Here is an 18,045-nt window from a genome sequence, read left to right as displayed (position 1 = left end):
TCTTAGTAGTGCGTGTAGTAAATCGCTGCAACTGAGTTTCGAGGGTTTCTCCAGGGATAAAATCGAAAAAGTTGAAATTTGGTCTTAACGTCTCCTGACGACTCTCTTTCAAGTTTTCAAATTCCCTGGTAGACCTTAAAATCGGGAACCTTTTTTTTTTAATTTCTTTTTTTAATTTTTTTAAAAAAAAAATCAACCTTAAAAGTCAAATTTTTTAAAAAAATTAAACTCAAAAGTCAAAATGAAAAGCTAAATTTGAAAATTTAAAAGTCAAATGAGAAAGTCAAAGCTTAAAGTCAAATGTCAAACTTGAAAGTCAAAGTCAAAATTTTAAAGTCAAAGGTCAACCTTGAAAGTCAAATTTTAAAAAAATTAAACTCAAAAGTCAAACTTGAAAAGTCAAACTTAAAATTCAAATTTAAAAAGTTAAACTCAAAAGTCAAACTCAAAATTTTAAATAAAAAAACAAAAATAAAAGTTAAAAATAATATATATATATATTTAAATATTTTATTATTATTATTATTAATTAATTTATTTAAATTTTTATTTTTTATTTTTTTATTTTATTTTTTATTTTGGATGAAAAAAGAATTTAAAAATAAAAGAAATTGAGTTTTTGGGTTAAATTTGACAAATTTCGAAAGTTGGATGCGACTGGAAGTGTTTAAGTTTAATATTTCGGAATAATAAAACAATATTCAAGCTAGTTCAACTGGTAAGACGTTGGTCTTCTACCCGGGAGACTAGGGTTCAAATCCCAGCACCCCCTAAAATCGTTGCGCGCCCTTATTTTTATTGAAACGCTGTGCGGCTTGCTTAGCCGGCTTCCCTAGTCGAGCCGAAATCCGAGCCGTATACTCCAACCGAGCCGCAAGTCGCGAGCCGCCACGTCCGAGCTAATCTACCGAGCCAATCTGCCGAGCCGAGCTGCAAACTCCGGAAACCCTAGCCGTAAACGCAAACGCCGCCGCCGGCCGTGAACTACTTCCGGCAGTAAGCTCCAGCCGAAAACCCTTCAAGATTACGTGAAAAACAGCGATTTTTCGACTTTGAAGCTCCAAAACTCGATCAAAAACCCCTTTTTATGAAAAACGCGAAGAACAAACCCCCCTTATTTTTGCGAGATCTATCCAAAAACATAAAAATATTTCGAAAATTAGATCAAATAATGCCCCAAAATAGAGTTTACGGCCCAAGAACTCGGTGTTTACGACCGTAAGCTTGGACCGTAAACATAGAATATTCGATTTTTGGATGAAACAATAAATCCTTTTGACTGATACAACTTGGCTCTGATACCAATTGTAAAGTCCCAAACTGCCCGTGTATCAGTCAGATCCGTTTGATGGTGCCACTACTAGAAAAAAGGCCTTTTACGACGCTCATTGCGCGTCGTAAAACGCTCAGACGACGCGCAAATGCGTGTCAAGGAAGGCCCTGTCATAAAGAGAGACGACGCGCATTTACGACGCGCGGTTACGACACGCAATGCGTATCAAGGAAGGCCCTGTCATAAAGGAAGACGACACGCATTCACGTGTCGTAACCTTACGACGCGCGTGTTAATGACACGCAATGCGTATCAAGAAAGCCCCTGTCAAGAAAGGCCATGTCATAAATGAAGATGACATACATTTTTGCGTATCGTAAATTTAAATGTTTAAAAAAAAATTTATATATTTATTAATTTTTAAATTAAATTTTCATTTAATTTCTTATAACATAAATAAAATACCATATACAAAAAATACAATCCATTGCATAATATAAAATAAATTGCACAAATTATAATGTCATACAAAGAATCATTCAAATGTTAAACAAAAATAATACATTGCTAACATGTGTTATACATTCCTATAAAACTAACAAATAATCATACAACTCTGTTTCTTACTGGAAAGGAATGCCAAACATGATTACAAGTCTCCCTTAATCTTGATTATAATCAAATGTATCTTTAATTCTTTATATAAATGAAGCTTAAATGATGTCTTTAAATAATGAACACAATAAATGTTATAAACCTTTTGAGGCCCCATAACATCAGGATCTGAGTTTTCTATTTCAACTGCAGGACTACCGTTAGTTTAAGGATCACTTTTTGGACGCTTTTTCTTCTGCATACATTAACAAACATGTTAACTTTCAAGAAATATATTTAGTTTTTAGGCTCATAGTGGCATGCATATAGCTGAGGTGAGAGAAAGGTATACATACAGCTAGTAAGACATCCAGACTATCCATAACAGGTGGTTTCAAATTTTCATAATCAACTGCATTGTAAGATAACATGAACACAAGAAAGGTAATCAAAGGTTAAAATATTACATATTTACATGTTAAAAGTGTAAAGAAAAGATGATGTGGTTACACAGCTTACCATCAGAATTTAAGAGGTCGCTACTTAATGTGTGTCCTACTTGTGCCATAAAAATCAACTACAATCACCACACACACCGAAAAGGGTCATGTATACAGAAATGGTGGATAGAAGAGAAAGAAGATAAAGCTAAAAAACTACCTGCATTGTAGTAATAAACTCTTTGAAGCCAAGAAAGCCTTGTCGTCTAGAATCTACAATTGCCCATACCTTAAGAAGTAGTATGAATAGGCGTAGAGAAATAGTTAGGACAGATTGGGATTAAAAGAGTAGAAAAGCAGAAAAAGAACTATAAGCTAACTTCTGTGCCCTTATGAGCACACTTAGCAATCAAATTAATGATCAAAACTTGAGGAGGTAAAACACTATCTAAAAAATAAATAATCATTTATTTAGAGAGTTGAATGCAAAAAATAGTAACATACTCTTATTGATTTGTTCTAAAATCAAGAAATTCCTATGGTTTTGGTCCTAAGAAAGTTGAAATGACTATTTTTCCCTTTTACTTTTAATTAATAAAATATTAAAACAAATATGAAAAAACATAAAAAAATAAATTAAAAGGGCAAAACAGTCATTTCAAATCTTTCAGGGACCAAAACCAATTTTGTAGTTTTGTCAACAAAAAAATAGTAATTTTTATCATTTAAAACTTCAATTCAAAAACACTTAACCTCTATTCAGCATCACTTCTAGGTAGAAGGGTAAAATGGTCATTTACTCAATAAATAACCAGTCTATATGTTCATTCATTACTTTCAAGAGACAGATATCATTTATCCATCCAGAAATTTAACAGAAAAAAATTAAAAAAAGAAAAAAAAGGAAGAAAGCTCTTACCTGTTATGCAAAGGACCATACCATTAAAAAACAACCATCCCTCATGGCCATTCCTTGAGAAGAATTGAAAGATATAATGTGGAGATATTGCCTTGAAAATAGAAGGGTAATGATATATGATGTTGTAAATTCCAATAAAAGGAGTAGTCAATGTCCATGCACCCATAATAGGTGAGAACAAAAAGCTCGCTCTTGCAGTTCCAAATTTTTGAACCAAAAAACAGAACAACAAGAAATAATGCAGACAGAGCTTCCACTAGAGCTGAAAAGTAAAAATAAAAAAATATGACAAGATCTTTATAAATGTAGTTGAATAAACAAAAATCAGAGGAATGATGCACAGATGATGATGAAGCAGAGACAAATAAGAAAGTAGATTCAAAGAAGAAAGGATGGTTTTCATCCATGTTCCAAAGGTTAGTTTATAACTCGTATTTTTTTCATTTTTAGCATTTTTAATGGTCATTTAGTCTCGTTTGGATGGTCTATTCAGTCTAGAAAGGCAACACTCCTTATGTTGTAACAGAGTTGGAAAGTCAATAAATCTTGCCAAGGTATAAAAAAATATTAAAAATTGAATCTTGGCATACAAAAAACAAAAAAAAATAATATGTGAAATGTTGTGTGCATAATCTGGTAAATATATATATCATCAAGGATATTAATTATTATTTATTAAAATCAAATAAATCATTTTAAAAGCAAAAAGTAGGCTACTTACCACATTTTCTGGAAGAGATGTTGTAACAGACTTTCCAATATCTGATGCAGCCATAAGTTCATCAGGAGGAGGCTTTTCATTAAAGACATCCCTACCCTTGGTTGCATCATCAGGTTCCTCTGGTTCTCTTCGGCTATTTTTATTTTTATAACATATGAACAATCATAAATATATGATTTTACTTTTACACAATATATATATATATATATATATATATATATATATATATATATATATATATATATATATATACCTGAACAAATAGATTCTGTGTTGCATAGCTTGTGAGGCCTTTAATTGATCCCTGCATACAAGTAAATGTACATGTCTTGCATATTTAGTCAAATATATTGCTTCCTCAGTTCCTGTATCACCTCCTCCAACAACAGCAAGAACTTCACCCTTAAAAATTGGTGAAGCTCCATCACAGATTGCACAGGCACTAATTCCCCTACTCCAAAACTCATCTTCACGAGGTAATTTAAGCGTTTTGGCAGTCGCCCCTGTAGCTCCATCACAGATTGCACCGCCTATTTGATATCCCTCGAACACTACAGGCTTCAAAATGATTGGATAGCAATTCTTCCTACACTTGTGATATTTCCATCATACCTGATTAGAATTATGAAAATTAGGTGTAAGAGTCAATGAAGAAGACCACTTTTAAGTTTAATAAGATCAATCCACTAGTAATAATAACATGAGTACTTTGGAAATTGAGATATGAACTTTGAACAACTATCTCAGAATCCATCAAGATTTGAACAATCTAAAAGGCTAAAACACTCCACACGGTTTCCCATCTGCATCACATTATCACAACACAAAAGATGTTTACTTTTTATACTAAAAATCCCCACAATGGATAAAAAGATACAAAATTACCTCGCTCCTCGTTATGTTGCTTATTTTCCCCAAGGTACTTCTTATATTGCCAAGCAATCCGCAAATCCTTCTACAAGCTCATAAAAAGGCAGAATTTACATTAATACAATTGTAGTTGTGAAGAGAAAGATGCATGTTCCTAAGGGCAAAATAGGAAAAAGTAAAGTAGTACCTGTTCTGCATCAGTGTTACGAGATTTGTCATCTTTGGGGACTAAAGTAATTGGCAAGGTTCCAAGAAAGGCTCTAGGGTTTTTGATTGGGCTTGCATAAAGAACAGGTTGGTTGTGTACTAGTCCCTGAGACATGAAAGTTCTTAACAAAAGCATATGATGAGGTGCTTCAGTGTCTTCCATGATCATTACCATACTTCCTAAATGGAATCCCCCACCTAAAATCTCTAGATATTACAGAAACAATTCATCCATTAGGAAATTGTTGTCATACTTGTTCCGATGCTTTAATAAAATATAAAAAGGGGGTATTGGGATTACTATCAAGATCCGGTATGCCTGATGAAAGAAAGATTGTTCCATTTGGTCCATACTTGAGACCAGGGACAGAAGAGGTAGGTGCAGCTGAAAAGTTCTTTGAGAAACTACTTGTCCGGACTTTGCCAGTAGCCATAAATATCGAACAGTTTTTTAATCCTCCTGAGAAATAAGAACAAACGGATCAAACAGGTAAACAACATATATAATGATTTTGGAGTAAATGATTTTATTAATAATCATATATAATGTTTGTAGAATACTTGAACAGCATCATTTTTGGAAGGAAACTACCAAAGCAGATATGTAATCTATTCCACAACGCTCATTAGTGTAAACTAGAAGTTCTCCAAACAGGATTTGAAGATAAATTAATTTAGAACTCTCTGAAACATAGTCCGCGTGAACTCCATGGAAATCAGCGTCTTCGTGATTCTGAAGGAACGAGACAAGATCGATTCTAGCTTTGCCCAAAAACCCTAGCTTCCGTGGCCCTGTGAGCATTCATTGACAAACGAGACCCTAACCCTTTGATCATGGTGACCAGAATCCCTTCAATTTCAATTGGAACTGAAACCCAAGTTCCAGAAATAGTTGATTTTGTTGCCCTGTGAATGTAAAGTGTTCAATTTCTTGTGAGAAATGAAGCAATAAGGATCGATCTATGGAGGATGTGGGTCGTAATTTGAAGGATGAAAAAAACCCTAATTTGAGGATGTGGGTCGATTTCCGGTATGTAAAGCCGACGGGGTGCTTATAAAAAGCTTTGAGAAGCAACTGAGCCAGTGTTCTTATCAAAAGCTTTGAGAAGCTTTGAGAAGCATCATAAGTCGTAACAACGATAGGTGCATTCTTCATGTTTCTTTCTCTTTTCGTCTCTGCCTCAGAGGGAGACTAGGGCTTGAAATTTCTTGATCTTCAGAGAGACATTAGAGCAGAGATCCAATGAGACGATTAACAAGTAAGGTCAGGAGTAGGGGAGAAGCGGATTGGAGAGGAGGGAGAGGAGAGAATCGATTGTGAAGATGAAAGATAGAAAAAAGGTAGAAAAGAACAAGGCGGGTTTTCAAAATTTTGGGGATTTCATTTCCCCCTATCTACTAAACGAACGCGCGTTCGTTAAAATTATAAAGCGACACTCACAGACGACGTGCGCTTAAGATACGGTGCCCTCCGTGTTTTTATTTTTTTTTCTTATAACACTAAATTAAGGGCACGCAATAATGCGTGACCTAAATCCTTAAATTTTTTGAAGAGATGACACTTTTTTAATGTCGATCTCTTTTGCGTAACATAGATCAATGAGCGTCGTGGTTTGCGCGTCGTAAAAGGCTGTTTTTCTAGTAGTGTGTGGAATCCCAATCAAACAGATGATGTCAAATCAAATAGAAGAAAAGGAGAAGAAGAATATGATGAATCTCTGTATGAATTGATTAGAATTAAAGTTCCTTACACAAAAGATTCACACACATACGTTTCTCTCTCTCTCTTGTCGTAAACTCCTTCTAGCTCATCAATCTTTACTCCTCACCCTAACACTTCTATTTATACTTGTAGAACATGGGCCGGAAACAAATGGGCCGTAAATGAGTTTACGGCCATAAGGTGTTTACGGCCGTAAACTCAGCCGTAAACTAGGCCATAAATTCATAAAATATTACACGAAAATATAATTGCCCAGAAAAGTAAAGTATAAACCATATTTTGACCCAACAATACCATTTCATCAGACATAGAATAGAAGAAGGACTCCTCGTGGCAAAGAGGGTATCATCAGATGAGAACCCGACAGATCCCCTCATGCAGGGACTGAGCAGGGTTAAGCATTTACAGCATGCAAGGCGCATTGGGCTGAAGGATGATATTAGTTTCAATAATTAGATTCCTGAAACATGTAAAATGTAATTGACATTTGATGATAAATAAAAGTTGTTATATATTTATGAGTAAGGTGTTACTATCTTGTGTTGATTGTTTACTATGTTTCAATTTTGCATGTTTTTACTTCCAGAATAATTATGTTATGGTATATATCATATTATTCAAACCATCCACAGTCAGTCAAACTTTGGAAGTAAATATTGATTTAAGACTGTCATGAATTTGGCTTGTATGATTTGTCTAAAGTGCTTTGGACAATGCAATGGTTGCTACAACATTCATGAGTACTCATAAGGGCTGAGTATTGGATTCAACCCACGCTCACTTGCATCACTTCATGGAATTTATCTTGAGTGATCGTGAGACGGTAATATCATATAAATCTTCAAACCTAGAGATATGAGTTGTTGACTATGAGTTGGTTATTCATTGATTGTACGAAAACGCATTGGTAACTCGATGTTATAAAACGTGCCTTTGTGAGTAATTCAACAAGTAGTTAGTACAAGCATATCAGTCGAAGTTTATCTGTTCCTTCTAGAAATAGAAGCGATATCTGGGCCCCTCGATTATTTGGTTTTGACCTATGTACGGGGCCCGGTCAGAACCTAATTGATGTGTTCAATTTAGTTCTATGTCGAAACAAATTGGTGATCGAGAAACAAATGTTGGACAATAAGTAAGACCATGTTCCATGTGTTTGTCCGACTGATATCATGAGAGCAGAGGATTATATGATCGCTTATCTTAAATGGCGTATCATCATCATCTCAGTTCCGAGAGACTTTGAAAGAGCTACGATTTCTAGTCGGATTTTGAAGTCATATTTGCAAATATAGTTATTAGACTTACCCAAGTGGGAGACTGTTGGATATAGTGTTTAAGTCCATAACTTTATTTGGTATGTACTTGATCCGACCCGGCATGGTCCATTTGGGTTGAATGGCATTGCAATACTTGGATAGACTAAATGAGAGAATATGGCACTTATGATTATTAATATATTATAAGTTCTAATATATTAATAATAGTGTTATTTAATTAGTATTGATCAAGTATTAATCTAGTATTAATTTGGTGATCAAAGTGAGACTGATTAAATATATAGGGTTGATTATGACAATCATCAATTCTTTTATGGTGGATTAATGATCCATGGTTTATGGGTTATGGATGTAACCATTTGGAGCTCCATGGATAGTCCATGGGAGTTACAAACCCATGGGTCATGAGAAATGAAGAGTCATGACAATTACGAGTATTCATGTGAAAACCCTAATTGTGACACCACTATAAAAGGGACCCTTTGGTTAGTGAAATCGGACCTAGTAAGGTTACTAGAGAGGGCATAACCGATTTTGAGTGCTAGAAGTATTCTTTCAAGTTATTCCAAGTTTTGTGGTGTTGTGTGAAGCATTTGAGGCATAACATTTGGGGTGCTAGGCTCACAAAGTCTTGAAGGAATCCAAGCAACATCAAGGTATGTATTTCTACTAGTTTTATATTTTATTTATTCCCCATGCCATGCTAGTTAGGAAATAACCTTGAAAAAGAAATTTGCATGTATATAGAGAAACCATAGATTCAAGGTTATTAGGGTTGCATGTACACTTAGGAAGTGTTAGAATGCTCAAAACCCATCAGATGTAACCCTAGGCTATCATGCATCATATATCAGACAATTCTATCATGTAATTCCTGAAGATCCCCAACCTATCACTAGAATGTTGTTCTATCATAAACTTCATATCAAATAAAAGTGGGGTAACTTGGGGTATACTTACTTGCTCCGGTTGATCGTACACATCGCATCATTCCTTGGTTACTTTTGAAAATATTTTTGAAAAACATTTTTAAAACTTTTATAGTTCCCTAGTTTGCGTTTGGATTTACACGAATGTTCATCCAATTTTCTCAAACCAAGGCTCTGATACCAACTTGTATCATCCCAAAAGTCATAGAAATTTAAAATTTTCAATAACAACCCATTTTAACAATAAAGTGTTTACAAAATCATTGTTTCAAGAGTATAATCATAGTCAAAGTTTTCCCAATACCCAATATCATAAAAACAAGAAGATGTGCATGATCACACCTTCGCTTTCCCGCGATCATCTGAAGTACCTGAAACAATAAACTGAAACTGTAAGCCAAAGCTTAGTGAGTTCCCCTAAAGTACCACCACATAACATATAACATAAATAGTCATGCATGTTGGGTCCAATGAGTCATCAAGCTGGAATACCTACAACCCAATCAGTCATTGGACTGGAATACCCTCGGGTCCACTAAGCCATCGGTCTGGAATACCCCCAGTCTATTGTCTCACACACAAAGCAGTAAAGACTCAACCCAAAACAATAACATGTCGACATATACATAACAGATAAACATATAACTAGTCAATAGATAAACAATCAAATCTACAGATCACTACCGCATAGCAACATCCTATATATTAGGATACAGATCTAACATATCACTACAACATAACAATATCCTACATACCAAGATACATAACCTAGTGGACTGACATTGGTGCCTTCGACCCACAAGTACAGTGAGGAAAACTCACCTCTTAGTCTGAAAAGATCTCTGAACAAAACACAGCTTTGAATGTCAGCTCAACTGGTCACCTACGCACCAATTAATGAACAATCTAAAATACCACTCAAAATACCTAAAATACCCTTAGTTCAAACTTGGTTAAAATCAAAAAGTCAAACTTGGTCAACACAGTTGAGTACGTTGGGTATACCCAGCCTGTACGCGGGGCGTACTCAGCCCTTGACCAGAACCAAGAAGTTGACCTAGTACGCTCAACGTACCAATCTATACGTCCATCGTACGAAGCCCTTCATTAATCCTTTTATTAAGAGCTTATTCCTTTAAGCTCTTTCGTTTAATCCTCAGATCTAACCCTAAACTAATGTCCTTCACCATAAATTTTCCAACTTTATGGTGTTGCATGGGTAGCAAATGCCCAAAAGCTAAAACTCCAACTCCTTAACCCATTAAGACACCTCAATACTTGCATGGAGTGAAAAAAGGTCCAAGATCACATTTTTATCACTCAAACTACCCTAAAACGTCCAAAAGGACAACTCATTTGGTCTAGGGTAGCTCATACCCACAAGGACCAAGAATATGGGGCTAAAAGTATAAACTTCTAACATAAACAAGATCTAGAGATATAACCATCAAGCTCATAACTTTATACCTCAAAATGAAGCTTGGAGGTGAGGTGTTTCTAGATCTATGTGGTATTGATCTTCCAAGTTGGTACTTCTCTTTTCTCTTTGCTTCAAGGACACCACAAACACACTTTTAAGCTTAAAGGAACACACACAATAAATTAGGATTGCAATGGACGAAATGAGGGCAGGAGGCTGATGAGGGAAATGAGCATTGGAGAGTTAATGATGTGTATATAAGGTCCAAATCCTAAAAGTTAGGGTTTGAGGTTCTGGCATGTACGCTCAGAATCTGTATGCTTAATGTACGTGAGCTCCGACCAATAATTACAAAAAATGCCACTATGAGTCACTTTGCAACACATTCCATACACAAGGGTTAAAACACAAATATTCTTCATATATAGGATTTTATACACAAGGGTTAAAATGCAAATATTCTTCATACATATGATTAAAATCGGAAATACCTTATCATCGGGATGTTACAACTCGTTTATCAGTTAAAACTTCACAAATCTAACATTTTTTTTCTTATGAAAACAGTAATGGACTTACAACTACTCATGCTGCCTTAGATTCTCACATAATACACATTTTGTAACCCCATAATCTCTTCAATAATAGCACAAACTATAACTATAAACAACTATGACACAATCCAAACTTTGACTTTGACCTAAATGTTATATTTAGTTTTATTCACGTACAACTCACATGTAGATATAATTAAAATTATATGGTTCTAATATATGTTGATTTAAATTAATTAACATAATCAATAGTTAAAAACAACAATAAGTCACAACTTATATTTAGTTTTTTTCATACGAAAACTTAGGGGTTGAAATTATATGGTTTTAAAAGATATATACCTTATGTCATAGTCGTAAATAATAACATGAGTAGATCAACTTAGTATTAAATTATTGTTTTAAAGTTAATAATAATGTTGTTCTTATTTTTAAAAACATCTGTCTAAAAATATTAAATACCGTGAGGTTTTGACTAGTGTACAATAGATAAGGGCCGAATACATGAGGGTCGTATAAAGCACATTGGGCTGATTACAAAATAAATATAGGGGGTGATTGGAATTTCTTATTTGAAGTGATTATTGACTTATTCCGGTTAAAAACACCGGTAATAAGGAGTTTGTGGTGTTTGGATAAAAAGATTTCATAAACATTTATTGACTTAAATAAAAAGTTTTTGATAAGTGATTTTCTCCTTACTTATTGACTTATATAAGAAACTTTTTAATAAATTGTTTCATTATTACACTTAAAATAAGAGTTTGCTAAACAATAAAAATAACTTAACAACTTATTGCGTTATGATACCGGATAAACTAATCCAAACATTTTTTTTAAAACTTCGATTTAACACATGATAAGTTAATAAACACTTTTACAAATATTCATAAGATGTTTTATACCAGCAATCCCAAACACCAAACACCCCCATAATGGTACACTAACACACACACACTTCATGAAAAAGATATACATAATTCAAGTAGACTTTGAACACCTTTTGAACAACGGCTTTTCTAGAAGAGAACTACACCCTTGAGTTATTGTACAACATACGTCTTTGCGGATTGAAGAGATACCTAGAATCAAACGTGGAGCGAAACATATCAGACCACACTGGAAGCTGAAGTAGAGCAAACAACATGACTGGGATGGCAGCTAATATACTGATAACAATCGGTACCCATTTCAACCCGTTGTTGTACAAGACAAAGAAGCCGGCTGCAAAAGTGACCATCATGGGCACTACAGAGATGAAAAGTGTTAGTAGACCTAGCATTAGCTTCCGGGGTAATGAGTACAAGAAATCTCGTTGACCATAACGAGAAGTCAAGATAGAGAGGAACACCAGCAGTGAAGTTGAGGAAGAGAATAAGGAAATAGCATCTGCTATTACGAAGACTAAGAAACTAGTTTCATGATGGAAGATAGGAAAGCCAGTTTCTTGGTTATAGCCACCAGGAACTGTAAAAGCGACCGCGAATGCTACTGTAACTATAAGTGTCGTAGTTACCATACAATCATTCATCCATTTCAGACCATTGGATATAAGATCTTTATTGTCATTGAAGAATATCTGATAGGCTGTGTGACCCTCGTTGTTCTTATTTTCCCTTAGAGCACGTGGCAACATCTTCTCTACATCCTACAGTACAAAATAATAGACAAAAAAAGATAAGTTAACCCCTGCTCCGGCCATTCAATCATATTTAATTGATTTAATTTATCAGAGTATTTGATAATAAAACCATGTATAGTGTATCTATGATCGATTTGCTCAGTGCTAACTCCGTTCTTCTACTGCATCGATATTGATGTATAGAAAAATTAAGTAAAGTTTCAGGTGGAGAACATACCTGGAACCACAGTAATTCTCGTTGCATCAGTAGAGATGCTCCTGATGTGGTCTGAGGTTGAATTTCCTTTGAACTCTGGGCAACAACATGAAGTATAGTGTTTCCTTGTGCGTTTGTGTGTGTAGTTGATAACAACCTTCTTTTGCCAATCTCATACAGTAGATTGTAGATACCAAGGTGACGATGCATGACAGCTACATGAAATATGCTGTCATCATTCACATTTCTGGCCGTTAATAGATGGGGATATACTTGAAAGAGTTCAATCAGAAATGCAGTGTTGCCCATTTCTACAGCTACAAATAACACTCCGGAAGGATGTTTATAATTATTTTGAGAATCACTAGGCCCCTTGAGTATGCGATGTTGATCATCCAGTTTGAATGTGGTACAAATATTCAAAACTCTTTTTAATAAATTCAAGGCTTGATCGTCATTCTCTGAAGGCCCCTTCTTCATATGCAGCTTCACAAAAACTGAAAGTATGGTGCACATAATATATAATGAAGTTAACTATATATGAATTAATTAATGGGGACAAACTGATGTACGTATACATCTGTAATTTATTAATGAGTCGACATTATATATATATATATATATATATATATATATATATATATATATATATATATATATATATATATATATATATATATATATATATATATATATATATATATATATATATATATATATATATATATATATATATGTAAAAGCTTACATGGATCAATGATTTTCCAAATCATATTCTGTTTTGGTCTATTAAGTGAATCAGGCCTTCGAGCCAATTCATCGAGTATAATCATATAAGTTTGATAGAACATTTTGTAAGGGAATTTGGTCAATAGTTTTAATGTTATATCTGCAAATAAATGATATGCATGATCAGAAGCCAATTAAATTAGAAGAATATAATAGTATATATATAAGTTAATTAATTAAAGAGCAAAAACAATTGAAAGTTACTTAATTACCAAACATTTCGCTCCGAATGCAATGGATGACAAAAGAATTCAGATCCTTGGTTGTCATGTACGTGTCGATCGTCGCCTCGGAAAGTTGATACAGATGCCTTGTCAAGTCATGATGTCCATAGAAAGCACTTATGCTTAATGGAAAATCGTTCTTCATATTGGGGATACTTAGCAGGGCTTGGTTCTTTTGTAGCATTATATCAACCATTTCCATACTTCCATTTGCAACTGCAATCTGAAAGGCGTTCCAGGAACTGCGATCCTCAAGCTCCAAGTCTTTCATTTCCAACATATTTACAAGATTTTGCAGAAACTCTTGTGTCTGCTTGGTGTTTTCTGCTGAAGCAGCAAGATGGAGCAGTGTCTCCTGATTGGCAGTGATAGAATACTGTACCAGCTCCTGTCGTTCATCAATGATGGCCTTGGCAGCTTGCCAGTCACCCATAAATGATGCTTCCATCAGTGGACGACAGGTCTTGTTGTATTCTTGTATATCTAGCTCCAATATTTAATAAATAAATAAAACATTTGAGAAATCAGTACTGCATGCATGCATGCAGTCGTTTAATTCTTCTTTTATATAATATACTCCATACTATCGATCAAACTAGATTCAACTCTCAACAATTAATTATCAGACTGTAAGTAGGTTGGTTTTCATTAACAGATCACTCTAGATTCTAGAATGCTAGCTAGTGCACAATTATTTTCTGTTTCATCGATTCTTCTTTTACATGCTCTTAGCTTGTATTAAAAAAAAAAAAGTTTATTACTGTATTCTTTTTTGGTAGCAGAATTTACCTTCGAGTAGATCCCTGTGCGGTAGATTGATTGAACGAGAAGTATTTGTAACTTCAATACTATGCCCGTAGTCCATTCTATCCAGTGATTTGATATATAACCCAGTTCTAGATTTTTGTTGGATTCTGTAATTTGCTACTTATTCATCTGCAAACAACGGAACATCCCATTATAAATACTGAAGTGAAGACAACACCTGTGTAGACTGTAGAGTAGTTGGTGCATACGGAAAGTGGCCTTCTAATTTGTTTGGTGTAGATCAAGACTTGGTGCTCATAAAAAAATTGAATACTTGTTAGTTACAACAACTAATTTGTTTGGTGTAGATCAAGACTTAATTACTGAAATTTGTTAATCCTAAAGACTTCTACCCAAATTGTTTTCAACTACTCTTTGTGAATGCATGAAAATCAAAATTACCAGTGAAGCTATATGATCAAATTTTAACAAAATAAATAAGAGAAAAACACAAATCTTGCTAATCCCACAAACCACTTTCTAATATTTATCCACGAATTAGCAAAATGACCCAAATAACCATCATTTCCGCAGGTGGATATCTTCTAAAATCCCATTCCGTAGATACCAACCTGCGAAAATGTCAAATTTAAGCCAACTTTGAAGCTTCATAATTTTAATTGTCTTATAAACTCCGTTTGAGCCAAAAAAAATTCGTTGTTTTCTTTCTAATAGGGGGCTATCCATAGATATATCTCACTTAAAATTTGGATGTCTAGAAGTCATAATTTTTAGTTTCAAAAGTAGGCTGTATTGTGAAATATATGAAAACGACATGCGTTAAATCTCCATAACTTTCTCTTAGGATCTTTGGACTGATTTTTTTCATGTAGTCTTTCTAAAAAGGGTACCATGTATGTATCTCACTTGATATTTGGATATCAGGAAGTCACACTTTCTAAGCCTTAAAGTAGGATAGTTGCTATTTTTTGAAAAGTTTCCAAAGATCACCCTTTTCATATGGATACCGGGAAGTTGTATTTTTACTATGTATTGTTGTTAGAATTTAAATAAAAGTTTGAATTAGGGTATAACATGTAGCGTTAACATAAAAGTATATATATCATTTTTTCCATTCTCCACATATACAAGTCTTGCGATCGAGATGTACAAATCCGGTCTACAAAAAAAATCTATTACATCAAAAGCTAAAGCTAGAAACGTGTTTTGCTTATCAGGTTTCAGACTAGGGCATCCTTCCTTAAAGAACCGTCTCGGCATAAGGGGTGAGATCACCAAAGAATTCCATATCGCAATATATTTTTTATTAAAAAGTTTGCCATTAATGGGGATTTGTTTGGTTTTCGACTGGACTAAAGTCTGGTTATATGTCCCCATTTTTCAATAAGACCAATCTAGGGACACATCAATGTTACAATTTTGAACCTTTTATTAGATGAAACTGTATGATATAGAAGCCTTTAGCAAATTAAGTGCTTCATTCTAAAGTAAAAAACTGGATTTGCACTTAGATTTGTGACTCCAAGTATAACTATGATAAGAATAATTCTGAATTATTGGTTTATGCACATTTTATTTGGATGTTTGAATAAATCAAAGGTCCAGTGAGTGGTTCTTGGTCTTTGGCAGCTAGTAAAGTTAGTTCCTGTTTTTCAACTTTGCTTTAGCATAAGTAGAGAGGCAAATGTACGTTGATTGTATTCCAGTTTTACTTTTGTTCGGTGAATAAAGTAGAATACTTTGCCTCATATTGTTCCCTGTGTTTTCACTTGTTCTTTTATGTGTATTCTTTCACTGTGCAGCTTTTAAAGCTGTTTTTCCAGATTTTCCCTTCCCTGTTTTTTTTATCAAATATGTCCCCTGTGCAGTTTCTCTTTTGCTGGGTTTTACTTCCCATTTTGGTGATAAAAGACTCTATTACCCCTGCTATATACCAACATTTGGTATCAGAGCAAAGCCTGGTAGTTGCATGCCAAAGTATCAGTCTCATGAAGAGATGTCAGGAGGCAATGGAAATGGAGAGAAAGAAGGACAAATCACCTTTCATTATCCGATGTTGTCAAGAAGCAATTACTCTGCATGGGCCATAAAGATGAGAGTTTTCATGCAGGCCCAAGGAGTCTGGGATGCAGTGGAACCCAGGACTTCAAACACTGTTGTTGAAGTAAAGAAGGATAAGATAGCTTTGGCTGCTATCTATCAAGGGATACCAGAGGATTTGCTATTGTCTTTGACTGAGAAGAAAACAGCCAAAGAAGCTTGGGAGGCACTGAAGACAATGTTCATGGGGGCAGACTGAGTCAAAGCAGCGAGGATTCAAACATTGAAGGCTGAGTTTGAATCCTTAAACATGAAAGAATCAGAAGGAGTTGATGAGTTAGCTGCGAAAGTAAGCAACATCGTGAGCACCATGCGAACATTGGGGGACACAGTGACTGAATCCTACGTTGTGAAGAAACTGCTAAGGGCAGTCTCGACCAAGTTCCTTCAAATTGCTTCAACACTTGAGCAATTTGGAGACCTAGAGACAATGACAACCGATGAAGTAATCGGAAGGCTAAAGGCTCATGAGGAAAGGATGAAAGGGCATGGTGAAAGCGATGAAAGAAAACTACTCTTGACTCACCAAGAGTGGACTGAGAGAAACAAGAAGAAAGGAGAAGGAAGCTCAAAGTTAACCCCAAAAGGAAACTGTGGTGGGTCATCACAAGGAAGAGGAAGAGGCCGAAGCAGGGGTGGTGCTAGTGGTGGTCGAGGTGGTCGAGGAAGAGGTGGTTCTAACCAGCAGAAAGAAAGAAGCCACAGACAAGATAAAAGTGAAGTCCAATGTTACAACTGCCAAGAGTTCGGGCACTATGCAGCCGAGTGCAAGAACCCAAAGAAAGAAAGGAATCACGAAAGCAATTTGATCCAGGAAGACAATGAACCAGCTTTGTTGTTGTCATCCTTTGAAGCCAAAGAAGAGACAGGGGAAGTGTTCTTGAATGAAGAAAAAGTCAATCCCAAGCTGAGGTCAAATGGTGATGTTGCAAGTTCCAAGAGTTAGACACCACAATCCAGAAGCCAGCAACCACATGACTGGAGAGAGAAGCAAATTCCAAGAGTTAGACACCACAATCCAGGGCTCTGTCAAGTTCGGTAACAACTCAAAAGTCAGAATTGAAGGAAGGGGTGTGAGCAGTTTCCAATGCAAAAATGGTGAGCAAAGGAAACTAAGAGAGGTATACTATATACCTGAGTTGTGTAGTAATATTATAAGCCTTGGTCAACTCTTAGAAGGTGGAGATGAAATTAGAATCAAGGAGAACTTCTTGAGAATATATGACTCCGGGATGAGGCTACTCATGAAGGTTCAGAGATCACCAAACAGGCTCTACAAAATCGAGCTCACAGAGGTCACTCCAAGATGCCTTGTAGCTGAAATAAGTGACCCAACCTGGTTATGGCACACTAGGTTAGGTCACGTGAACTTCACTGCCTTAAAGATGATGTCAGA

General features: G+C 35.1%; 1 protein-coding gene and 1 pseudogene across 1 annotated transcript; both read right to left on the bottom strand.

Annotated features, from left to right (window-relative positions):
* Positions 1-4,507: 4,507 nt before the first annotated feature.
* Positions 4,508-5,472, bottom strand: LOC111887717 (elongator complex protein 4-like; annotated as a pseudogene).
* A 6,285-nt stretch (positions 5,473-11,757) lies between these two features.
* On the bottom strand, positions 11,758-14,699 carry LOC111877211 (uncharacterized). The gene is made up of 5 exons (XM_042897480.2): positions 14,571-14,699; positions 13,770-14,264; positions 13,517-13,657; positions 12,790-13,265; positions 11,758-12,578 (listed from the first exon to the last, which is right to left on the bottom strand). Exons 1-5 carry the CDS (start codon positions 14,644-14,646, stop codon positions 11,961-11,963), a joined length of 1,806 nt encoding a protein of 601 aa, XP_042753414.2. The 5' UTR covers positions 14,647-14,699; the 3' UTR covers positions 11,758-11,960.
* Between the last annotated feature and the right edge of the window lie 3,346 nt (positions 14,700-18,045).

The sequence above is a fragment of the Lactuca sativa genome, chromosome 8 (assembly GCF_002870075.4).
Source record: "Lactuca sativa cultivar Salinas chromosome 8, Lsat_Salinas_v11, whole genome shotgun sequence".
In the NCBI taxonomy this organism is placed as follows: Eukaryota; Viridiplantae; Streptophyta; class Magnoliopsida; order Asterales; family Asteraceae; genus Lactuca; species Lactuca sativa.
This window is presented reverse-complemented; position numbering and strand designations above follow the sequence as displayed.